The 26,374-nt window shown below is 38.5% G+C and overlaps 1 protein-coding gene across 2 annotated transcripts in view; it reads right to left on the bottom strand.

The window, feature by feature from the left end:
• Window positions 1–23,230, bottom strand: part of SNX13 (sorting nexin 13) — a 147,842-nt gene extending 124,612 nt beyond the window's left edge. Inside the window, exon 1 of one of the 2 annotated variants that reach the window (XM_027539994.1) lies at window positions 22,989–23,230. In XM_027539994.1, the coding sequence (XP_027395795.1) occupies window positions 22,989–23,000 (12 nt within the window). In that variant the 5' untranslated portion in view covers window positions 23,001–23,230. The remainder of the gene's footprint in view (window positions 1–22,988) is intronic. The other variant, XM_027539995.1, reaches the window with a different exon arrangement.
• Between the last annotated feature and the right edge of the window lie 3,144 nt (window positions 23,231–26,374).

Here is a 26,374-nt window from a genome sequence, read left to right as displayed (position 1 = left end):
ATGTACCCCGATGCAAAGACAGCTGAGGAACAGCATGGCTGTGTACCAAGGCAGACACTGTATATACTTGGTGAGACCGGGCTCCATCAGCGAACTGAGCTAGACTCTTTCTCGGTAATCTGAAAAGCTAAAAACTGCTGCCTGTCGATGATGGGCACTGAACCTGAAAAAGGGTATGTATATTCTGGAACTGGAGTAGCCATTTTAAGGTGACATACAGGCCACTCAGTAAGCAAGGAACCCAACTGAGAAAAACAGAAATGAGGCAGATAACACTCTAAAAAGACAAGAGACTCTGTGATTCCCTGAAAGAGAGAGAAGTAAGATTTTAGGTCAGCATTTTAGTTCCCACAGGACCAGCTGCATTCCACTGCACTACCCTGGATTCTCCATTTTATGTGACATAACTAGGGTGTATGTCTACTCCTTACAAGGACAATCAAGTCATAACTGGAAAAATCCCTACCCAAGATTAGGTAAGTGCCAACAATATGAAGTCATTTTTGTTTCAAGTCTAAATAGATACCACACACTGTAATACACAAGTAGCTCTGCTTTCTAATCTGAGCTCTGCTCACCGATCATGTGACCCCGGGCAATCAAAATGTCTGTCAACATTTGTTTACTCATATCTAAAAGGAACTGAATTACATACTTCTTATACTTAAATGGCTTAAAAATTAACTTGAGATGATAGTGAGGGGTGTGTGTAAGTGTATACGTAACAAATTCACAGATATGGTCAAGGCAACTCCTTGGAAGTCTCTTGTGAATTACTATAAATGCAAGGAGAAGGTAAACTTAGGAGAATAAAAAGGTTCTATTCTAAAACCCTTAACTGGGTTATACATAATAAATTATTTTCCTATTGAGATCATCATTAAGACTACCAGAAATCCAAAAAGCAGTACCTGAAGCAAATATAGTTTCTATGTGAAAAAAATGAAACTGCTGCTGAGGACAAAGCACTCATCTGATACACTGCCTCCCTTCTTGGGCTTCTTAAAAATGCCTATCGACTACGGTTTAAGCCATCTTCCGAGGGATTCCTGAAGTATAGATCACCATGCTCTGAATTATAAGAATGACCCCCATCACACTGGGCCATAGTTACAAGGGTAGATTTCTATAGCTGGTTTAATGGTCTATGAGACAGCCAAACAGAATAGCTCTATCAAATAATATAGGTAATCAAGAGTAAGCGGTGACTGTCATCTAGCCAATAAAATCCCTTGCGACTGTCAGCTGAGGGTGATGAGAATAAAAGTAGCAGTGAGAGACAGAGTTAATCATGATGGCACAGCGCCAGCACAGGCGATGATAAAAGCCTAATGCCAGGGAGTGTCACAGGGCAACCATGTAGCTAGATCTGTTTTATATATATATGTGTGCGTGTGTGTGTGTGTGTGTATGTGTGTATATATGTGTGTGTGTGTATATGTACATATATGTGTATATATATGTGTGTGTGTGTGTGTGTGTATATATATATATATATATATATATAATGTTCTGGTGGTCAGACGTGTTTAACTCCAGTCCAGATCTCAATCTATTTGAAATCAGTAAAAGCAACCATTTCTGGTATACTGTGAAGTCTGGCTATCTAATAAGGCTCTTTTTTCACAAATTTCTCCAGTCCCTTATAAAATTCTTATCACTGAAGATAATTCCAGAATCTTTGTGCCTTATATACTTAAAAAAAAAAGTCTAACATAGCTCATACTTTTCATAAAGCTAAACACCTTTTTAGTAGGTCTCTATCTTTAAAAATAAAGACATAAAAACAATGACCTTCAGATTCTTTCCTCAGTACTACAGATTTAAGTTTATATTCTATTAATATATTCTCTATTAACAGAAAAACTCAATTAGATCTTTCCAAGTTGACATTACCATCTTACCTTTTTTTTTTTTTTTTTTTCTGGTAAATATAACTTAGGGTCATTCTATGACAAAAATCAAATTAAAAATGAAATACTGTAAGAAATAGGCAGACTTTAATAATGTCAGAAGGTCATTATTTATTCCAAACTAAATTAAAATCAACCTTAATCAAAAACTTAAGGTATCTAATGACTACCCTATCTTAAACCATTTACTTTGAAATTTCTGTATTACCCATTTATCAAGCATAATACAAAGCATTGTTTTCTTAAGTAAGTTATAGTGACAGGATGGATAAAGAGACAAAAAACAACTGCCAAGCTCTTTGCAAAAGCAGAACACAAAGAAATCTGACCCACACTGAAGTCAATTAAAGCCTATAAATAACCCTGAAAGGTACCCAAGACTATTTTTGCTATTGTTTTTTCTCTATTTTTACTTTTTCATCCTTTTCATTTTATTTTGTACAGTAAACAGATTTACATTTACTTAGACCTCTAAAAGGCTTCCCAGGTGGTGCCAGTGGTAAAAGAATCCACCTGCCAATGCAGACGTAAGAGACTCAGGTTTCATCCCTGGGTCTGGAAGATCCCCTGGAGAAGGACATGCAACCCACTCCATTAGTCTTGCCTGGAGAATCCCATGGACAGAGGAGCCTGGGGGCCTATAGCCCATGGGGTCACAAGAGTCAGACACAACTTAGCGTGCACGCACAGACCCCTAAAACCATTCTTACGGATTCTAACAACATAAATACAGTGAGAGAAAAGAAAGCAAGGAACACAACTTCACTTCAGTTTGAATGAAAGGAACAAAGCAAGATCATAGTCAATGAACCTCTAGAAAAACCATAAACCTGTTTGAAGAATCTATTTTATAAGATGTACCAAATAAAAGTTGACACCTTAAAAAAAAAAACAAATTGATCTTTGGTTCATTTTCCTTTTCCAGTCACCACAGTTTTACAAAGAGAAGTAGAAAGGAAACTGGGGATATGTATAAATAAGTATTAATATGTATGTATTAATAAGTATGTATTAATAAAATCGTGTAGCCATTGTATAGAATCGTGTAGCCATTGTACAGTTACTCAAAACTTTAAACATACAACTACCATATGACTGAGAAATTATACTCCTAGGAATATATCTAGGACTGAAAACTCAAATACATATACATACATGCTCACAGCCAAAAGATGGAAATAGCCTAAATGTCCACTAATGAATAAATGGATAAGCAAATTGTGGTCTCTCCTTACAAAAAAGTATTTATTATTCAACCATAAGAAGGAATGAGGCAGTAGTGATATATGCTACAATGGGGACAGGACATTACGCTAAGTGAAAGAAGCCAGCCTCTAATGGTAGATACTATGTGATTCCATTTATATGAAATACCCAGCCTAGAAAAATCCGTAAGACAGAATGTAGAATGATGGCTGCCAACTGCTGGGAGAAGAAAATGGGAAGCAGCTGTAGTGGATGCAATCTTCCTTTCGGGGTGATGAAAATGTTTTAGAACTAGATAGAGGTGACCGCACATCTCTGTGATTATACTAAATGCCAGTGAATTGTTCACATTAAAATGGTAACTATCTTATGTCAATTTCACTTCCAGCTCAATTTTTTGAAAACTTTAAAATAAGAAAAAAAAAAAAAACTGGGTCAGCTGTTAGAAGACACAATTTCTAGAACCGGGTTCTAGGCCAGCCACTTATAGCTGCCACTTATAGCTGACCTCTCTGAGCCTCAATTTCTTCATCTGTAAACAGGTTGGGAACAGATGATATCCAAGCCTCCTCTCATTAACTGTTGCTCTGTATCTGCAGCTCTGAGTTTTTAAAGAATTGTATTAAATAGGAATTTATCTGGGAAAAAAAAAAAAAAAGCATGAAGTACTGGTTAATGTTCTCAGACAGTTTTACATGAAACTCATTAGAAAGTTTAACAAAACTGACTCTCATAATGGCTTTAAGTTAGGTGGACATAAACATTAAAAGGCAAGTCAATAAAGGCAATTCTGTAGAAGTAAAACTAATGTGTTCTAAGACTGTAATTTTCTAGTAGTCACGCTATATCCAAGGACAGAAGTTAAGAGAATCTAACCACAATTACAAATGAAATTTGCAAATCTAGAAGAAAGACTGGATTACATAACTCTCAGGCATTTTTCCTTAACATCAATTCTTTCAGGCTTTAAGAGGTGCTGAGTATTATGTAACCTGCAGTCACTGAGTGTTGGTAGTCTGTATTTCAGATTCAGAGTTAATCTATTAATGTGCTGTGCAGTGCTGAGCTTAGTCACTCAGTCATGTCCTACTCTTTGGGACCCCATGGACTGTAGCCCGCGAGGTTCATAGGGTTGTTTCTTCGAGCAAGAACACTAGAGTGGGTTGCCACGCTAGTTCCTCCTCCAGAGGATCTTCCCAACCCAGGGACCGAATCCGTATCTCCTGCATTGCAAGCAGATTCTTTACCTTCTGGGCCACCAGGGAAGCCCTAATCTATTAATATACACAGCTAAAAATAAGGTAAACCATAAATACTAAAGAGCCTAACTAGTGTTCTCACAACTCTTATAAGTTGGCAGACTAAAGCCACGTAAGCAAGCCAAAATTTTCTTCAGGAAGCAGCTTTGGCTATATTCTAACATAACAAATGCTGACCTGAATTATCAGAATCTCCCACCATATAGTATAGCAGAAATAATTTTGGTCTAGAAAATTTAAGCCAAATGATGTCAGCTGCCACAGCCAAAGAAATATCTTAATAACACTCCTATGAATTGTCTCAATCTGTATTGGCAAACTAAACTATGAGATGTGCCCACAAATGATTGAGATAACTGACTAGTTGTGCAGCTTTTATTTTTAAATAAATATCAATTGAGCTTTAGAAAAATGGGTACCATTCATACCCACCTAAACATAGGTAAATCAATGAATGCAAACCAAAAAAGAGAAAAGGGAAACAAGCATCATTTACCGATAATTGCTCTTCAGTCATCTTGCTAAGCACATCTGAAGACCACGAACATAAAAGATACATATAAAAAAGATGCAGGTCACAACCGGCTGTTAAAAGCATCCTTTCGATGTACCCTAAACCCCTATGACCCATCATAGGCATTGTATGCTTGGTGTCACAACATCAAAAAGTTAATTTTCCTTTCATAATTCAAACGTGAAATAAGATCACTGAATACAAAATCAATTAATTTTTAAAAGTATAACAGCTTTTAATCATGGACATACGTTCTGCTTGGTAACAGCACATGGGTTTTAATTACTGGCTGATATAATATACTGTAATTATGCAAAAGTATATTTTCCACTTAGCATACAATTTTCTTACTTATATATCCAGCTACCACCAAATCGACGACTATACTACTTACCCTATTGTGACCAAAAATACATTAAAATTTTTGATGCTTTTAAATGTACTCGTCTTTCAAAAGTAATTCCATAGTTCATTTGTATAACTAGGGTAGCTCTTGAAGTCTACTAGTATTATACTTTAAAAAGCTTTAATTTAAAAGAAATTTGCTACACTCTGCTGACATCTCTCAAGTTAAACAATGCAAAAAAGTCAAGTTACGTATCAAATTAAACAAATGAAGTGCAGTAAAGTAATTTATTCTGACAAATTTGAATCAATGAAACAATTATAAATTTCTAGTTCCATAAATAGTTTATACTTTAGTTAATCCAGACTGAATGGTTTCTTTATGAAACTCATCTCAATCCTTTATGCATAAAATTCCAATGTATAAATAAAATTTCCCTAGGTAATATACAAGGTCCCTTTTCACTGTTTCTAAGTCTACACCATTTCTTCAACACTGAAAAAATCTAGAGTTGTGCAATTAAAATTGTTCCTGAAAAGCATCAAGTGTAAAAATAAAGAAAAAGCAAAGGCTTTGCTATTCTTAGGTATAGCAGAGGGTCCAACTCACACAAGTAAGCACACTGGAGTGAGAAGAGCTACGCTGGGCAGAACTAACCAGACCCTGACACTCCAGAGAGGTGTCCTGCTATTGTGGTAACAAAAAAGACCAGTCCTCTCAACATTCCCCTAGGAGCTTGTGGAACAGCAGTGTGAAATGCTGGACTTCTCCATGGATCTTACACAATCAATCCACATCCCTTAACAGAGAGAAGAATACAGAGCTAGGACTTCCTATGAAGTTCAGCCCCATCTAGGTCTTAAACTGACTCCTGAGAGCCATTCACCCAATTCCCAACTCTCATCGACCATGGAACCACTAAATATATTTTCCAGACCAATTCTGAACCCATGATGCCCTGTTATTGTTGCCATGTCACTATCAAAAGACAAATGTAGTTATCAGTCCTCTCCTGTACTCTAACCACTGTACTGTTCTTGTTACTTCCTCCTTTATCCAACTTCCTGTTGCTTCCCTTCCTCCCAAAACCTCCCTCTGGGTTTATTCTGCTCTATGACAAAAATAAATGCATCTATATCATCAACAATTTCACTGTTTGCTTTACGTAAAAGCTGCTTCCCCTGCAGCACTCTCAAAGGCTGCTTATTCTTTCATTTATCAAGTACCCCAACTTCACAATGAAGGGTCATAGTCCTAACCATAACTCTCAGCCAGTCTCCTGTAAAAAAGGAAAAAAAAAAAAAAAAAAAAACCCTGTCACTGTGCAATTGCTGCACATCAGAATTACCTAGGGGCTTTTTAAAGTCCCACTGCCCAGATTACACCCCCATTCAAATTAAATGAGAACAGCTGAGGCTGGGAACTGGCCATTGGATTATCTAACGTGCAGCAAAGCTAGGATAAGTAACACTGGTAGTTTGCAAAGCTCCCCAGGTGATTTTGCAATATGCAGTCACAGGTACAAACCACTGACCCCCAAGGCATTCCTAATCATTCAAAACTCTTGACACATAGCACATGACAAGCTTCTCTATCCTAGGTACTGTATAACCTTGAATTATTTCAACATACATCCATTCAACACTCTGTTTTGCTTTGTTTTTTTGAACACGCTGCACAGCTTGTGGGGTAGCAGTTCCCCAACCAGGGATTGAACCCAGGCCACAGCAGTAAGAGTGTTAAATTCTAACCACCAGCCCACCAGGACTCCCAAGTCTACTGTTAACATCCTAAGCATTCCACTTCCACCAACTTTCCCTGCACGTCCACGTCTGCCACTGTAAGACCACACATCAAACTTCATCTTTCTGTCTTCTCCGGATGGGAATATGACTATCTTACCCTCTGTTCAATCTTCCAGTTCTACACTATTTAACCCTGTTAGATCTATGTTTCGTTATTGCTCAGAACTGCAGGCGCCTGACTCTTCTACTCTCTCCTTACTTAGCCTACTTCTGCATCCACGTCCCTCCACGGTTCACCATCCAACCACTCTCTTGCCACTATCTTCATTTGTCATATTAAGTGGGAACTGTCTGCTTGTTTTCCTGTATATACCATATGCTCTAAGTCTCATGAGGACATAAATTGTGTATGTTTTGTTCACTGATGTATTCCTGGTGCCAAGAATAACATCTGGCACATCCAGTATACCCTGAATAAGTATACCCAGAATACACAGACCTTCTCACTAGTCATCTAAATCAGTGTTATAACACATCACTATTTTTTCCCTAGTGATAATCTTCACCAGACTACCTTCCTTTATCATTAACTGGCATCTTAACACTTAGATGTAACTTGCCCTTGGTTTCTGTGTCAAATCAATTCAGTGAGCAACTACTCTCTATAGGGAAAGGGAAGAGAATACGGGAGTAAAAAGTGCAACAATAAATAAACTCTACTGGAAAAAGTAGACAAACACTTCAGGCGCTTGTAAAAGCAGGAAAAGATAATTTACACTGCCACCTTTAAGAGTAAATTTTTAATTTAATGAAAATATTCTCTCATGTGTAAGTAAATACCCAGACTGTTTTTAAAACAGAGAAAGCAAACAATACTTTCACTTTTTACTAAACATTCTTCTAAACTGGTTTACTTTTCAAGCTGCATGAACTTTTCTAATATATATATATTTTGCAAATAATACTTTTATTATTTTTAAACTACACATATCACTTTTCCTACAAAAGACACATCATATCCTTAACTCATTTTATTTACAGTCAATCAACACTCATTTAAAATATTTAAGTGACAACACTACTATGGGTGTTCATTTCTATCAAGCAATGATCATGATCAAAAAACTTGTATTTCACCACCTGAAAAACATGAAACCAACACCTTGCTTAAGAAAGCAGGGTAAAACAGTCAGTCACACTATGGTAACAATAAGGGAATAGCTCAATACATAACCTTTAAAATGAATCTGCTATGGGAACAAATCTTAAAAATGGATACTTAATGACCTAGATAACCACAATAGTGTGATCACTCACCTAGAGCCAGACATCCTGGAGTGCTAAGTCAAGTGGAGCTTAGGAAGCATTACTATAAACAAAGATAGTGGAGGTGATGGAATTCCAGCTGAGCTATTTAAAATTCTAAAAGATGATGTTGTGAAAGTGCTTCCCTCAATATGCCAGCAAATTTGGAAAACTCAGCAGTGGCCACAGGACTGGAAAAGGTCAGTTTTCATTCCAATCCCAAAGAAAGGCAATGCCAAAGAATGTTCCAACTACCGCACAACTGCACTCATCTCCTACACTAGCAAAGTCATGTTCAAACTTCTCCAAGCTAGGCTTCAATAGTATATGAAACAAGAACTTTCAGATATTCAAGATGGATTTAGAAAAGGCAGAAAAACCAGAGATCAAATGGCCAACATCCGCTGGATCATCAAAAAAGCAAGAGAGTTCCAGAAAAACATCTACTTCTGCTTTACTGACTATGCTAAAGCCTTTGACTGTGGGGATCACAACAAGCTACGGAAAATTCTTCAAGAGATGGGAATCGCAGATCACCTAATCTGCCTCCTAAGAAGTCTGGATGCGGGTCAAGAAGCAACAGTTAGAACTGGACACGAACAACAGACTGGTTCAAAACTGGGAAAGGAGTACATCAAGGCATTTAACTCATGTAGAGTACATCATGTGAAATGCCAGGCTGGATGAATCACAGGCTGGAATCAAGATTGCTGGGAGAAATGTCAATAACCTTGGATACACAGATGACACCACTCTTATGACAAAAAGCAAAGAGGAATTAGAGTCTCTTGATGAAAGTGAAAGAGGAGAGTGAAAAAGTTGGCTTAAAACTCAACATTCATAAAACTAAGATCATGGCATCTGGTCCCATCACTTCATGGCAAATAGATGGGGAAACAGTGGAAACAGGAACAAATTTTATTTTCTTGGGCTCCAAAGTCATTACAGATGGTAATTGCAGCCATGAAACTAAAAGACTCTTGCTTCTTGGAAGAAAAGCTATGACCAACCTAGACAGCATATTAAAAAACAGAGACATTACCTTCCAACAAAGGTCCATCTAGTCAAAGCTATGGTTTTTCCAGTAGTCATGTATGGATGTGAAAGTTGGACTATAAAGAAAGTTGAGTGCCGAAGAATTGATGCTTTTGAAGTGTGGTGTTGGAAAAGACTGCTGAGTCCCTTGGACTGCAAGGAGATCAAACCAGTCAATCCTAAAGGAAATCAGTTCTGAATATTCACTGGAAGGACTGATGCTGAAGCTGAAGCTCCAATACTTTGGCCATCTGATGGGAAGACCCAACTCACTGGAAAAGACCCTGATGTTGGGAAAGATAGAAGGCAGGAGGAGAAAGGGACGACAGAGGATGGGATGGTTGGATGGCATCACTGACTCAATGGACATGAATCTGAGCAAGCTCTGGAAGATACTGAAGGACAGAGAAGGCTGGCATGCTGTAATCCATGGGGTCGCAGAGTCAGACACGACTGAGTGACTGAAGTGAACTAATTTGTATATTGTCAAGGTTTACTTAAGTAGTAAATAAAAATTTTAAAACATTAATAAGTATAAGAGTAACAAGGTGGAGGTGATGAGGGCAGACACACTGCTGCAAGCCACTGTGAAGAGGCAGCTGGACCACAGTCAGAAATAATCCTCAAGACAATCATGACTGAGCTGCGACTCCTGGACATGGAGTGCTGCTCAAAGAATAAGCCAGCCTAGTTAGGGATCTGCACAGTCAAGACCCAGAGACTCAGAACATGCTTGTAGTTGTTTAGTCACTAAGTTGTATTCAACTGTTTCGCGACCACATGGACTACATGTAGCCCACATGGCTCCTCTGTCCATGGGATTCTCCAGGAAGGATACTTGACTGGGTTGCCATTTCCTCCTCCAGAGATTTTCCTGATCCAAGGATCAAACCCACGTCTCCTGCTTTGGCAGGTAGATTCTTTACCACTGAGCCACCTGGGAAACTCTACTAGACATTAGGGAAATGCAAATCAAAACCACTACTGAGATACAGATAATAATAAACGTTGTTGAGAATGTAAAGAAACAAGAATCTTCCCATATGGCTTGTGGGAAAATAAACTCAATCACACAGCAAATTACCTTAAGCTCCTCTTACAAAAGTAAGTTAGAAAGAATGAATTTAGCTAATACATCAGAAGACTGCCAAACTGTTCTCTACTAAAGTACACAAAACTTTTACCATGGCAGTTAACTAGTACAATATAAGATAAAACAGGCCATATTCATAAATGTCCCTTTGCCTCATTCACATAAGACTTTAACAATACAAAAATAAAAAGTCCCAGTATTGACAACTCAACTTCTGCTTTTCCCCATAATAGATAACAAAAGGGAAAGTCACAGTAGTTAGATGTTCAAAGCACAGCCTAATACTGAACTGTCACCAATCTCCTACTTCTGCTTTTCCTTCTTATGAAAAGAAGCATCCTATTTTAAAGGAGTGCTTAGTATTAACTGCTTAGTGCTTTACTAACCACTTTACATATATTTCTAATGCTCACAACAACTCTATGACACGCTATATTACTAACTCTAATCTATAGATGAAGAACAGCTTAAGACACAGAAGTGGACCATGAACTAAGGCTTGGTTTAAAATTCAAGCATGTCCTGAACCATGATTTCACACTGGCTCTCAAGTAGGTTTGTTTTTATTTTTTTAATCATGTGGAGGTGATGAGCAAAATTCTGCACACGTATCTAAGGAATCAAATAAAAGGGATTTATTAAGATTTAAAAATTCTATTTATCAGAAAAACCCGAAGTGACTAAACTGACATATCTTAAAGTCCTTGGTACTCCTTAAGAATCTGATGTAGATTTTGTAGGTATTACTATTCAGATAACTTTCCAAGGTATATTCTAGAGTTGATACAGGTTCAGAAAAATGTCCTTCATGTTCCTGAAGGCTGTACAGTAACAACTCAACAAAACAATGATCCTGAAAGTACTACAAGATATTTGTGATTCACATAAAAAATAAAGCTTAACATCATTCTTTAACTGTGAGATTCTGAGGCTTTTTAATCAATAAATTCAGACAAGAAGGCATACAACACAAAAGGAAGTTATACTGAGCTGTATTATTTAAAATATATATACAAACTGTGTATACATTTACCTTTTAAATTAGCAATGGAAAATATTTTTAAACCTATTAAGTGGAATATAAAAGTTAAACTCTTTATTGTGGCCTGTTAAATTTACTTCAGAGGGAGAGAAAAGGGTGACGGTCAAGGGAAAAAACTGAGAAAGGAAGCTGCAGAACTACAGACACAGAAGAGAATACAAGACAGAGATGAGGGGGGAAAGTCAACATATCCACAAAGCAAAAACGACAAGGAGGAAAAAATAACTATAGTAAGGAAAATAGAGACAGACACAGATTCACCCACAGAAGACCTTGATGGCACAATCTTCAGCTAAGCAAACATTATTATCACATGAACACTCCTCTCCTTGAATATAACAATTTATTGTACTATTACAGGAATGCAGATAAGGAGCTGCTGAATAAAGGAATTGCAATTATTTATGTTCTTAATACCCATATTTAGATGTACAGTACAATTAATAATTTACAAATGAAAGTCCTTTTCTTAACCTACTATACATTACTAAAAGCTAACTATGTATTTTCTTTTAGACAAAGGATTTTTAACATTCCTCATCTTTTTCTATTCTCTATAAAGGAATAATTCAAGAGAAAAGCTTATATAAATTCTGAGTTACTTTACATAAAACTTGATTAAATTGACAAGAACCATAGTATTTCCCATAGCAGAAAACTACACAACGCTGACACTTTTTAAAGCATAACATGAGAATACTACAACTTTTTCCTTTCACTTCATCTATAGTAAAAGGTTAATGGCCAGAAGAAATTATTGGTCAGGGAAAAGTTCTAGTTATGGTCATGGTATACAAGTGTCACCTCTCTTGATGTCCTCCTGATATTTAGTCTAAATTTAGCCCTAGGGCAACACATAAATCAGAAAGTTAATAAAAACTGAGAAAGTAAGGGAAGAATTAGATCACCTGGGTCAAAAGGGAATTACTTTATTTGATTTGACATTTTAAAACTTATCCAATGAAACAAAGACAAAACACAAAAAACTTCGAACAAATTTTAAACAAGTGGTTTAAAAAAATAAACCACTTGTTACTTACTTCTGAGGAAACAATAAAACCTAGCTGTTTCTTGGGTGTTACTGTGGGAAATACTGTGTGTGGTACTTACCATGCCATCTCACTTAATACTGAGAACACCCCTATGCGCTAAGGATCATTCATTTAAAAGTTACACCGATAGAAAACTGAGGTTCATAAAGGTTAATAACTTTATAAGGTCAAAACACTCCAAACTGACAAAACTTACAGATTCATATCCAAACAATCTGACACCAACTGTCAGTCTTAACCAAAAGCACATACTCTTCAGAAATTAAGAATGTAAGAATGCTCAATCTGTGTTTAGAAGAGATAAAGACATAGATGATAACACTCTTTTTGAGTTCCAGCAGAAAGATAACCTCACTAACTTCTGCAGTCCTATAAATTTTGCATTAGTGCTTAGTATTTGATTGAATATTATGAGCTATCAGACATTAACTTGTAGAACTTGGTTCAAAAAACATTTTCTATATAAAATACTCTTAAGCCTAATCAACTTTCCTAAAATTTGTATATAATTAATATACCCATTATTTGTACAGCCTATCATTTCAGTTTCTTTTTCTGCACCTTTGTTGTGCTATACATTTCACCTTGTCTCCAGCCTCCTCTAGCCCATTTCCTCTTATTCTGCTAGCTCTTACCAGGATTAGACCATTGCAACAGTTTAAGTGTTGAGCACTCAGGTAGTACACAAGAAAAAAGCATCAGATATTAGCAATTAACACTAGATATTAAAGTAGCTGGTTATATTAATAGTTGCAATCTAATTAACACCTTGAGGAAAACTCTGAGGGGGGAAAAAATGCCACCTCAAATAATCTCAGGAAGAGAAATCAACAACAAACTCTAAGGTATATCATGACTTGGAGAAACACTGGTAATACATAGTATCAGAGTATCTTAAAATCAGACCATTATTTCCCCAAACTGAGGCAAAATTAAATGGAGGTGAAATTTTATTTCAGACTCTACTCTTCCATGTACAACTTCAACCAGTTTTATAAATTCCAAGCCTCAAATGACAGTGAATCCAAGAGCCATTCTCTATACACGTCCTGTCCTGTCGTCACACAACACTAGCCTGAAAATAAAAGATGTCACAATACAAAGAATCACATACTCTCTCACATGCCAAGCCACAGCCAGGCTAAAAATAACTCCAGGGTTCCAGGAGCAAAAGCAAGTCAGGTTTAAATGGGAGTAACACTCACAAAGACTCCGCAATAATGCCGGGCTAAGGTCGAAAGCAAAGCAGGATTCACCTTACGAGTCTCTTGGCTGCATCAGAATTAAAACTCCCTCAGGAAACTGGAGAAAATGGTGCAATAATCTAACAATGCTGAATTAGTCCAGATTGTATATGAGCCTCTGGTACTAACTGAAAGACTATTAAGCCAGTTTCATTTTCACCACTGAACACAGCAGAATTATATTATTAAACTTTTCTGGTACATGTTATTTCTGAATATGCAATGGAAACAGAGATGAGTGAAATGAGCAAACAGTAAGAGTGACATGGAGAGATATTTTAGGTAAGAGATCATGGTAGCAGCTGCCCTCCTAGAAAATGTACTCTCCAAATTTCCAAATTTTTGAAATTCGTGACCAAATTTTACTCCTGCAAATTTCAAGACAGCATTAAAGGTCATATAAACATCAAACACTCCACAAAACACACAAAAAAGTGTCTTACTGTACTATTATAAACAAAGCTTTAAGTTTATCTAGTTCTGGAATACAAATGAAATCATAAAAATAAAGCAGTAAGAGATACAAAATAAAATCCAAGTTGTTTGCATTTATAATTTATTATATAAAAGCAACACCAACCTAATCATATTTTTCCCTGTAGGAAAAATTGAAACAGAATTACATTCTAACTAAATGCTTGATGTTAGCTATTTTTTTTTTTTTTTGGTCAAACTTTTGTGTGTTTTGTGATCCCAAACATAATTTTCAACCACAGTGTACTATTTTAAAAACCCTTATGGAGTTAGATACCAACTAGTCTTTAAAGGGTAATTAATGTGATAGTTTAAATTTATCAAAGACAATTTTTGTCCTAGTAATTTTTCAATTTACTTTCATTTTATTGGAGGGAATATTCAACATTCTTTTATTCGACAGCTATTTAGTGAGGACTAAGTGTTAAGCTCTGTTCCAGACACTGGGAACACAAGGTAAAGCACATATTCGGAGTTTACGTGAATATGTAATATATGAGGGCAGGGACCAAGTATTACTTTTACCAAGGTAATGGAATTCAGCCAGGTCTTTCAGTCAAATTTGGTAGACTTCTTAAGGAGTGATAAAGAGCTTTTTTCAGAAAAACAAAGCAAACAAAAAAAAGACAAATTCACCGATGTTTTTTTCACTTCTGTGAATTAGCGTGGAGCAAACAGAGACAGTAGAAATGGGTCAACTCTTCACTTGTAAGAAGCAGTTCATTTTAGAACTGCTATCTCATCCAAACTGGTAGTTTCACCTGGAGTTATTTAAAAAAAAGAAAAAAAAAGCAAGTAATTACCTGTTAATTACAAATTCTCCAAACTCTTATTCCTCTTAATTTTTCACCTTTTAATTATATTATGTTTTATTCTGACAAAAAAAAAAACACCTCAAGGCTTCAGCTGAATGATGGCCAAACTGCCAACATTTAGCTCTGATGGTGAATTTTCTGAGGGGAGGTTTCAGATCAGATGCAACTTCAGCACCAGAACTTAGCATGTGCCTACCACACAGTAGGGGTATGTACGTTTTGTAAACAAAGTGACCCACAAAAAGTAGTCTTCAGTACAAGTTACTATCAAAGCTTTTTAAACACTGTACTAAACAACAGCTTTTCCTTTTTAGAACTTACCAGGGGTTGTTTAAAAATAAAAGATTTCTTTTGCCACAAATATTTCATAATATGTACAAACAAATGACTATGAACCCCCAAATAAGCAACCTTTTCCAAAAATATTTTTCGGAACTTCCCTTTCAGAATTCTTTGGAATCAGTTCACCAACCACAAAAGAAACTATCCTCACCACCAGTTGCCAAGACATGCTGTCAGTCTATTCTCTTTTTCCTTTCCCTTCTTTTGGTCTAATCCCTGACTCCCCTGTAATTGTACCAATAGCCAGAAGACACCCTCTTTTCTCCTGGGATCCACCCACCCACTGAGAAGCCAGTTAGCCATAAAGCTAGATGGAGCCTAGGGTTTGAATTCATGTAAGTGCACAGAGAGGAAAAAAATTATATATTAACCACTAATATTTGTATAATGATTGAGTTTACGAAGAGTTCTACTCTACCATTTATTCAGTTTTCACAACAATGTGAGAGTAACTAGGAAGGTATTATCATCTCTGTTTTACACAGAAGGAAACTAAGACTCAGAAAGTTCAAACAACTTTCTCAGTGTCACATCATAAATAAACCATGACGTTAAGACTCATCCCTGTAATGCTTAACATATAGATCATACTTGGGTAGCCTCACTATTGAGGTACTAATAGACAAGTATCCAACACCATGACTCCAACCTATTATTCAAATTTTAACCATTTTTAACATGATAAAACAGAGCTGTCCACTTGATTCAAAAATCGAAAGTCAATGTTAAAATACCATCAATTGAGGGGGCACTTGGTCTCTGAAACCACAAAATTTCAAAACACAGTTTAAAAAGTCACAGCCTTGAACCTCACACAGGAATGCCATCAAGTCACAGCTTTGCCATCAAACAGCTAGTTAGCGAGTGGCCAGCATCAGAAACTCTCAACCGTGATAGAATCTGTTTTCTTCCTCTTCCAGAAGCTCACGCTCTCTCCTTTTCCACTATTAGTCAGCTAACAGAGCTTTCTTGATCCCACCTAAAACAATCTGTTTCAAACATCCTCTCATAGCCTTTCTTCCTCTCTCTAAGCATACTCTATTCCATAAACTAGAAATGACACCATACATAAACATAAACACATCTAACAATGTGATAATTAAGAGAGAAAGCACGGTTTACAATCTGCAAAACTCTATGTACGTGCTGCTAGTTACTGCACACAGAAGTGAAGAGCCATTTCTCAAGTGTGCCTTACTATTCACAGACCAATGCCTTGTTATCTTTTAAACTACAAACGTTAGTACTCAGTTCTTCCAAATTTAATTCTATATTTCCTCAAATAAAATAATTTTATAAACTTGTGGCAATTAGTGCAAAACTTTTAAACACAGTGGACTAGTTAGGAAACTTTTATATCAATTTTTGTGAAAGTAAAAGTGTTAGTCATTCAGTTGTGTCCGACTCTTTGCGACCCCAGAGGCAATAGCCCGCCAGGCTCCTGTGCCCATGGAATTCTCCAGGCAAGAATACTGGAGTGGGTTGCCATTCCCTTCTCCAGGGGATCTTTCTGACCCAGGGATCAAACCCAGATCTCCCACACTGCAGGCAGATTCTTAACCATTTGAGCCACCAGGGAAGCCCAATTCTTGTGAAACAGTGGTCAAAAAACACTTTGGAACAATCCATCTGAACATTAATATCTCTAAACCCAGGACATCCAAGAATGGTTATGGAAATCTAAAACCTCTTTTTTAATATTCTGAAATGCCAAATGGAAAAGCGAGACTTACCTAATATAAAGTTATAGGGTTTAACTAAAAAAATTCAAACATATTTGCTTTTGTTTGCAATTCTATCAATGAGTTAGCTAGTTGCTAATCAGAAGTGATGAAAAATGGGTATATGTGTACTACAGTAATAAAATATAAGGAAAATAAATATGAAATAAGAATAATTTATGTATAAGCTCTCTGAAAATCTGGAATCAATGGGGCAAAAAAATGAAACATAGGTCCTTTAGAATTCTTGAGAAATGGCTGACAATATTCAACTTCGTTTGTCAGAAGATCCTAAACAAAGTCATATGTAGAGTGACAAGGTGGCCTCATTCTAGACAGTGATGTCCTTATACTTACTTTGTAAAATCTCTTTCCCACCTCTTAACATCCTTTGAAGGTCAATGGGCCTATTGTTCTTGTTCTGGTTAGTAGCCTTTAAAATGTCATTAATTAATAATTAAAGAAAGAGATCACATCGCTTAAGGAATAAGCCACCACAAGTGTATGTCTCCAAACAAATATATTAATCAACAAAATCAAGTCATAATTTTTTCTTAAGCACTTCCTATGAGCAAGGGTGTATGTGTGCGTGTCTTTTAAAAAGAGCTCTGAAAGTCCAAAGATCTCCCCTGATGCACAACTCATCACATCTCAGGGTTTCCCAAAGCAAAATACAACAAACTCTTTTAAGTCTTTATATTAAGTCAGGGTTCTCCAGACAAACAGAAGCAATAGGAAAAATTTTTTAAAGAGATTTATTATGAAGGACTGGTTCACAAGCTTATGGAAGCTGAGAAGTCCCACCATCTGCCATCTGCAAGCTGGAAGGACAGGAGAGCCAGTGGTTTAATTCAGCCCAAAGGCCTGAGAATCAGGGAAGCTGATGGTATAAGTCATGGCCCAAGGGTAGAAGAAGATGAAATGGCAAGTTTGAGCTGGCACTCAAACAGTGAAGCAGAAAAAAGGGGCAAATTCCTTCTTCCTATTGTCTTCCTCAGGCCCTCAAGAGACTGGACAGTGCCCACCTACACTGCAGAGAACCATCTACCTAAGGAGTCCACCACTTCAAATGCTAATCTTGTCCTCATCCAGTTACACCCTCATCACTATACCCAGAAATACTGTTAAATGTGACACTCCAAGGCCGGTCGACGCATAAAATTATCTATCACAGTCTGTATGCAATTTGACACAAATTCTAACACTTTCTCTGAGAGTAAATCACCTATCAAAAGCTATAAGAAGTCCCATCTAATTTTCCGTAGGCAAATCTTCCAAACGTACTTGAACCACAAAATTGTACTCCCTTAACAACTATTAACCAGGGGCTTCTAAAAGGGCAGCAGCCTATGCCTTATCCATCTGTACATATTTGTTAACCACAAAATCAAGAATTAGCATTAATATACAAAAAAATCAATAAATCTGGATGGAACTTACTTAGCACACCTGTAAGTAACATCTACTAATGCCCCATATTTACACACAACCCAAACAACTACTAAGTTTAAATAACTACAATTTTTATTCACTATTTTTAAAAGCATGTATGTCAACAGACTGCTGACTGGTTCTCATGCAAAGATAACCTCCAGAGTGTGCCATAGCACTGGACCAAATTAAGCATACTGTCCTACATCTTCTATACCTTTCACTTCAGTTCAGTCGCTCAGTCGTGTCTGACTCTTTCTGACCCCATGAAGCGCAGCACGCCAGGCCTCCCTGTCCATCACCAACTCCCGGAGTTCACTCAGACTCACGTCCATCGAGTCAGTGATGCCATCCAGCCATCTCATCCTCTGCAGTCCCCTTCTCCTCCTGCCCCCAATCCCTCCCAGCATCAGGGTCTTTTCCAGTGAGTCAACTCTTCGCATGAGGTGGCCAAAGTATTAAGAGTTTCAGCGTTAGCATCAGTCCTTCCAATGAATCCCCAGGATTGATCTCCTTTAGGATGGACTGGTTGGATCTCCTTGCAGTCCAAGGGACTCTCAAGAGTCTTCTCCAACACCACACTTCAAAAGCATCAATTCTTCAGCGCTCAGCTTTCTTCACAGTCCAACTCACATCCATACATGACCACTGGAAAAACCATAGCCTTGACCAGACGGACCTTTGTTGGCAAAGTAATATCTCTGCTTTTTAATATGCTATCTAGGTTGGTCATAACTTTCCTTCCAAAGAGTAAGCATCTTTTACTTTCATGGCTGAAATCACCATCTGCAGTGATTTTCGAGTAACTACTCACTTACCCATACCCTAAGTCCGATATGTTGAAATTCACTCCTATTTTAAAAAGAGTGGCACTTCCCAGGTGGCGCTAACAATGCAGGTAGGCAGAAGACATGGGAGTTCAATTCCTGGTTAGAGAAGATCCCCTGGAGGTTGGTGTGGCAACCCACTCCAGGATTCTTGCCTGGAGAATCCCCACGGACAGAGGATCCAGATGGGCTACAGTCCATGGGGGTCACAGAGCCGGACATGACTGAAGCGACTTAGCACACAGAGGATAAGTAAGTGAGCTTTAAACAAACAATTTTCAAGTATAGTATTCACAAATTATTGGACAAATGTTATAAGAGGAACTTTAAAATTAAGAAGTCCTGAAAAAAAGGTCAAATGGACATCAAGTGGAGAAAAAAAAAATCCTCTCATCCATATATGGAAATGCAAAGGACACAAATACACAAATACAGCCAGCGAGTCTTCTAAATACTTCAATAGTATTTAGAATGAAAACAAAACGAAGTCAAAAAACTTAAATTGAGAACTATGTTAATAACTTCTCTTTACATTAAAAAAAGAAAAAACAGCATAATGATCCACTGGGGCTCTACTTTCAATTCACACTAATCTATCATATCTCGCAGGTTTCTAAGTTCAGTGTATACAAATGAATTTGCTCAACTGGAGAAAATTTTCCTTTCAGCTTAATTTAATGTAGCCCTTAATTGAACACTTGCATGGTTTCTCACTTCTGCTAAGGTTCAAAGACCTAGTCTGACAAAATGCAAAAGTGAAAAGTTTCACCTGAATGTTTATTATTCTCATTTGATATGAATGTTACATTAAGTAGCTATATTTTTCACATCCCCACTTCAGTTTAAAAAAAACAACCAAACTAAAAACAGTGTGCTGATGATTATGAGCTACAAAAAAAAGATTAATGATGCATTCCATACTGAGCCACAGAAACAACAAACACTTTAGAATGAGTTCCTAGGTGTGATTACTGACGCAACCAGATGTATAACTTAAAGGAAGCTATATTAATCCCCAACCTCAGTCTTCTTATCTGGCTAATGGGGCTACCTCCCGCCCCAGTGTTGTGATGTGAAAGAACTGAGCAGACTGTGTGATTCACCACTTTCTGGGCACAGTATACGCTCACTGAACAGAGCTCATCATTATACATTCTGAGATCTCAAATAAAACAAATCACAGCCCCCAGACATGCTGATATCTAAGTTAGCACTAAGAGAAGCACTAAGAAGAAATCCCACACTACAATTTTAGTAAACCAATACTGAATATCATTTTGTATCCAAAATATTTCAAAACAGGACTATTTCTGAATGTGGTCCAAAAAAACCTAAGTTCAAGTAAAAAAGTCTTTCTCAAGTAATAATAATTTTCAGCTTATCTACTACAATATTCAGACAAAGAAGCAGTATGTTTTAAAATCTATGAAGAGAGCTGGAAATTGCTCCTAGGGAGCAACATGGTCAGAGTTCTGTACCTAGTCAGGAGATGGGATTCCAGTTTCACCTCTGCCACTAATAATTATTTGGCCTTGGACAAGTCTCTGGGCTTCAGTTTTCTAATCTATAAAATGATTATTCACAGACATAGATAAGATCCAAGTAGCATTTAATCTGGGCCTTACTTTGGAGAAGTAATCCAGGGTAGTTGTTAACAACGGACTTAGCAGAGATAGCCGAGGTTGGAACCCTGGCTCTGACTCTTAAAAGCTAAGTGCAGCACACACACGTACGTGTACACACACACACATACACACAACTAAAGCACATCTAACTACACACACACACACACACACAACTAAAGCACAAAGAACTACAATGACTGACTTACTATTGAAAATATCTCACTGAAACATGAAATTATTTTAAAACAGGGAAGCTTAGGGGAATTCCCAGGTGGCCTTGTGGTTAGGATTTCAGGCTTTCACTGCCCATGGCCCAGGTTCAATCCCAGGTCAGAGAACTGAGATCCTACAAGCCATGAAGCGTGGCCAAAAAATAATTTAAACAATGAAACACAGACGCTTAGAAAGTTCAGTCTTCCCCATTTTACTAGTAGCACCAAGAAAGCATTACAACTCTTCAATGGCTGCTAACCTAAGCCAAATTTAATCAAAAGATCATCTCCTAAAATACTGTATATTATCAACAGCACTGAAAAATTATAAGGCTAATCTTTCCCACAAAATATCACACTAAAGGTAAAAATAAACTTTTGATACTTATCTTTTTTTCCAGACCTAATACTGCTAATGACAACAGAAGCTTATTGATGTACCATCATCTCTGGGAATAAAATTAACTACTGGAGTGAAAAAAAAAAAAAAAATCTGTGGGATATAAAAATACAAAATGAACTACAAACTACTAGAAATAAGTAGTTCATGAGCTAAAATCAGCCAATAAGGACTGACCAGGCACATCATATGCCAGGCTCTGTACACATTATCAAGTACAAATACCAAAGTATGAAGTTCCTCAGAGTCAATAAAGTAGGACAGGTAAGTCCTCTATTACCACGTTTTCACACAACAAAAGCCACTCATCTACACACATTTCTATCAGTCCAAGTAGGAATACTTCCCACCGCCCATTAAAATTTCTTCCTATCCTTAGTTCAGCCCACAAAGATGCCCAAACTAGTCCCTGACAGCTGACACTGGAATTTTCACAGGACTTCAAGTGAGTAGCTTCTAAGACATTTCCTCAAATCCACAAGCCTCAGAATTTATCTTCAATGACACCCAAAAGAGCATACACCACAACACCTGACTGTGTGAGGTCAAGTACCCAGTTAAATCAATTTTGTTCTTCCCCTTAAAGTACTGCTACAGAAGGCAAACTCTGCTTCTTCAAAAAGTCTACTTTTTGCAATGGACATCAGACAACAGAAAAGGGAAACTGACTGGCTAGTCACAGTTGCCCTACTTCCATTTCAGGACCAAGGGGAAAAAAAAAAAAGAACTGTTCCACTGAAAGTACCAAGGGAGCCTTAAGCAAATCAAGAGGACAGATGCTAAACTCAACTTTCTGATTCCCACGATTTAAGCGAAAGGTGAGGGGTGTGCGATAGGGCGTTAATGTAACCGGGCTACCCAAGTGTCCCCTTAGACAAAGAGGTCCTCTGCACGAAGTAGTCAAGGTGGGGGCGGGAAACCAGCCCGGCTGGCCGAGTGACAAACCCAGGATGCTGACCGAGTTGGGAAGTGGAGGGCCCTAGAGGCCAGGGACACCAGAAGGGAGACACCTCGGGCAAACCGTAGGGGAACAGGGACCAGCACGAACGCAAAGAGACCGACGCTGCCACAGAGCAACGCGTAAGGGGACGCCACGAAGGGAGCGGCGAGTCAGGAGGCAGCGACAGCAGCAGGGAGACCAGTGCCAGGGGCGACGGGCAAGTGGCAATCGCGAAACCAGAGGCACAGGCAAGCCGGAGGTGGTGGGACTGTTGACTCAGCACCGCTCCTATTCAAGGGGCACTTGTAGGATCCCCGCTGCTGCTCGGCCCCGGGGGCCTGCTACCAAAGGTCGGGCCCGCCAGCGGCTGAAATGATGTTATCTGACCGGCCAGCGCCGGCCCCTTCCCCATTTCACAGGTAAACACTGGCCGCCGTCGCCGCTTACCTCTGTTAACATTATTACACCCCGGGGAAGTGAGCTCCTCCCTAGCCTCGCCGCATGGCAACAGCCGTAGCAGCAGCGAAAACTGCCTGAGCCGCCGCCAACGGCGGCAACAGCTCCTTCAGTCCTCTCCCGGGCGGCGGCTTTACTCGGCTTCGCTGGCTTCCCCCCTGCCCGGCTGCTCGCGACGGACGCGCCGCCATCTTGGAAGAGCGACGTCCGCGTCTCCCTGCGACGTGCGCTCCCATTGGCGGGCGCAGGGGCCGCCGGCGTCTCGTGACTGTCGCCATAGCGCCGGCGCGCGGGGAAACGGAGGCGGGCGGCTGAAGACCAGCTCAGCGCTAGTGGCCAAGGCCCCGCGGCAGGGCGCAGTGGCTGACTTGGGGCCGCCGGGAGGACAGACAGGCCCCACCGTGGGGCCGGCCCGGGAGCGGGCGCGAGCGCCCGAGGTGACTGCTTATCTTCGGCCGCACGCCGGGGTCGGTCGGCCCTCGGGTGAAGCGGCGGAGGCCGAGGCTCCGACGGCTGGCGCGGAGGACCTCGCGCGTCTCGGGTATAAGGAGGCAGAGGTCCAGGAGAAAAACTTCCTTCTCGCATTTCCCTGGCCCTGCGGCGACCTAACAGCAGCCGGAGGATGTTCGTCTTTCTCCACTGTCTGTGGCTTAAATATGATCTGAAACTGCTCCCTGCTCAGTCCTTCTCCTAAACTTTGCCAGAAACTTTCCTTTGTCCTTACCAATCCTCAGCGAGTTCTCTACTGGGGTGCGCGACGGGTAGTAGAAGCTATACAGGCATATCAGCTTTACCCATATCGTAGCAGTTAGACTGTCGCTGATTCGATGATTGGCCAGCACCTGTATAACGATGAGGGCTTGGTTTTGCCCCTCATGAGAAATCTCTAAAAAAATAAAAGCCAGTTTTGCTTTTTAACTGAGGTCTGTACAGCTCTACTGGCTTCTTGATGCAATGTGTGTATGTGTGTATATCATAGCAAATTTCAGCAGGTATCATTGTAAATAGTCATGACTTAAATGGGACAGAGCTCTGGAACCCAGCATGCATAGAAGCCCTGAGACAGACACTGTTCTAAACCTGAAACTAGATGACTTACGATGTGTGAAACAAGGCAGTCACTTCTACCTGAATTGTAGTGAAAGTAGTTTACCTGAATCTGCTCTCTATAAAGTGTGTTACCCTGTTGTAAGAAACCAGTTTCCAAAGAAATTGACAAGTTTTCACATTTGACATGCAGAATCCTTCCATCTCTTTTAAGGGGATACGAAGGCATTTCCGAAAACTAAGACCAGTAGAAGTTCCTCTCTAGTGGAGTCCCCGTCCCCCTTCCCTAACGGTAGTACTATTGTGTAAAATGAAATTTACTTAATACATTACTCTTAAATTCTCAAGGCGTTACGGACCTTGTGTTACCTCGTGTCCTCATCAAGGAAACAGGATGGTTCATTTTGGTAGTCAGAAATTAAAGATAAATCCTGATTTTACTCACTTCAACTAATTGAGGCAAGTAATTTTGTGTTGCTTTGATCTACATCTGATACATAATTTCCATATTAAAGGACCAGCAAAATTACGACCTCTGCAACAGAATAAAATGTGTTACTGATATTGACAGCATAAGCCATGAATAGGAAATAAGATTGGAAAATACTATCTGGCCTAAGACACTAAGGGAAATGAAGAGATACTAGAGACAAGAACCTGGAAAAAGACAACTGTTCCAATGTATAAATAAAACAGGAGGCTCATTAATATTTAAGATACCAACTAGTAAATTCAAACTGTAATCTAGGTGTCTGCCCTGAGTAATTTTGTTTCACATATTTTTCCCATTCCAGAAGCAAGGCATTTTCATTTGTTTTAAAGGTGGTAAATTAAGTGTAAACACAACTTGAGGTTTGTACCAACCTGTAATATGACATGGGTATACTTTTAACGTTTAGGAGTTTGTAGACCAAAGAGCAAGTCAAAATCATTAACTCCAAGTTTTCTTACCCAGAGTTCTTTCTGTGACCTAAAAAAGCCCTTGTGCTATCTAGTCTCCCCAGTCCCACCCCACATCCACCTCTCTGACCTCATTTCTACTAAGCATTGCTCCTGTAAGCATGGTATCCTTCTAGCCCTGGGGCCTTTGCACTGACTGTTTATCTAGAAGCATCTTTCCACCAGATACCCACATGGCTAGATCTCTCACTTCTGTTCCATCTTTGCTCAAATGTCATTTTTTTCTAAGGAAGACTACATTTAAAATGTTACCCCTCCCCCAGCATCCTCCTAAAAGACCCTGAAAGGAAAAGGCGTAATTAAAACTGAATTTTAAAAAAATCCCTGGTGTTGAATTTTTTTTTAATTGACCATTGTGTTTTCTTATCTTCATGTTAGTGGGGGAATTTCTTTTACTGTCAATAGAATGCCAGAGAGAAGTTTATGACAGAATTGTAAGCTGAGCCTTTCCCTTAACCTTACGTAACTGCTGATATTTTCAATGGCGGTAATAGGATAGGGGGGATAAAAAGATAAAATATGTTAAAAAAAATTTTTTTTCCCTCGAGCATGAGTTAAAAGTTATTTTGTTAGCAAGGGAAGCAACAAAGTAAGAGACTTATGGAAGTTGGGAAAGAGAATGCTTACAGAAGCAGCTAGCTTAAAAAAAAAAATAAAAAGTAAACATCTAATTTGGCACAGATTGCAGTTTCATTCCATGTGGTCTTAAAAACATCCTATCACTTGTAAAGGAAACTTGGGACAGGCTGACCTAAGATGCCAGGTTTTTTGGCTATCAATCAGAAATTTAAAACAACAAAACAATCCATCTTAAGAAACATGATAAGGACACAGCTGTGGTTGTAACTGCGAAAGGTTTAATTCCTCAGCAGCCAGTTCGTCCAGTTAACACAGAAAGGATGACAAAAAGGTCAGAGGCACAAATCAAGTGTGTGATGCTTTTAAATAGGGCATTGCTGGTGATTTCTAAACCTTAGAGCAACAATTCAGAATATCTAGTTTGTCTTTTTAATTTTAAAGCAAAGAAAAAAAATTATTCTACATATTCAGGTTGTCACATATTGGCTGTAATCCTTTCTGAGAAACTGGGAAAGTGTAATGTCAATCTCCCAAGCAAATTCCATCTATCGAACAGTTGGCGCATTTAATCCTTTGGTTTCTTAAGCCATTTTACTAGCTACAGTTTATTCATGAGGCAGTGTCATCAATGTCACCTATCACCTCCACTGAACATTAAATAGTACCATATGTTCATTAGTAAGGTCCAGTATGAGAGTCAGTGTATCAGTATTGAAATAATACATTGCCAACAGAAGAGACACGTTATAAAACAACAGCAGGATATCCTGATTCTTTTTTATAGCTTTAGT

This window comes from Bos indicus x Bos taurus, chromosome 4, assembly GCF_003369695.1.
Source record: "Bos indicus x Bos taurus breed Angus x Brahman F1 hybrid chromosome 4, Bos_hybrid_MaternalHap_v2.0, whole genome shotgun sequence".
NCBI classification, from domain to species: Eukaryota; Metazoa; Chordata; class Mammalia; order Artiodactyla; family Bovidae; genus Bos; species Bos indicus x Bos taurus.
This window is presented reverse-complemented; position numbering and strand designations above follow the sequence as displayed.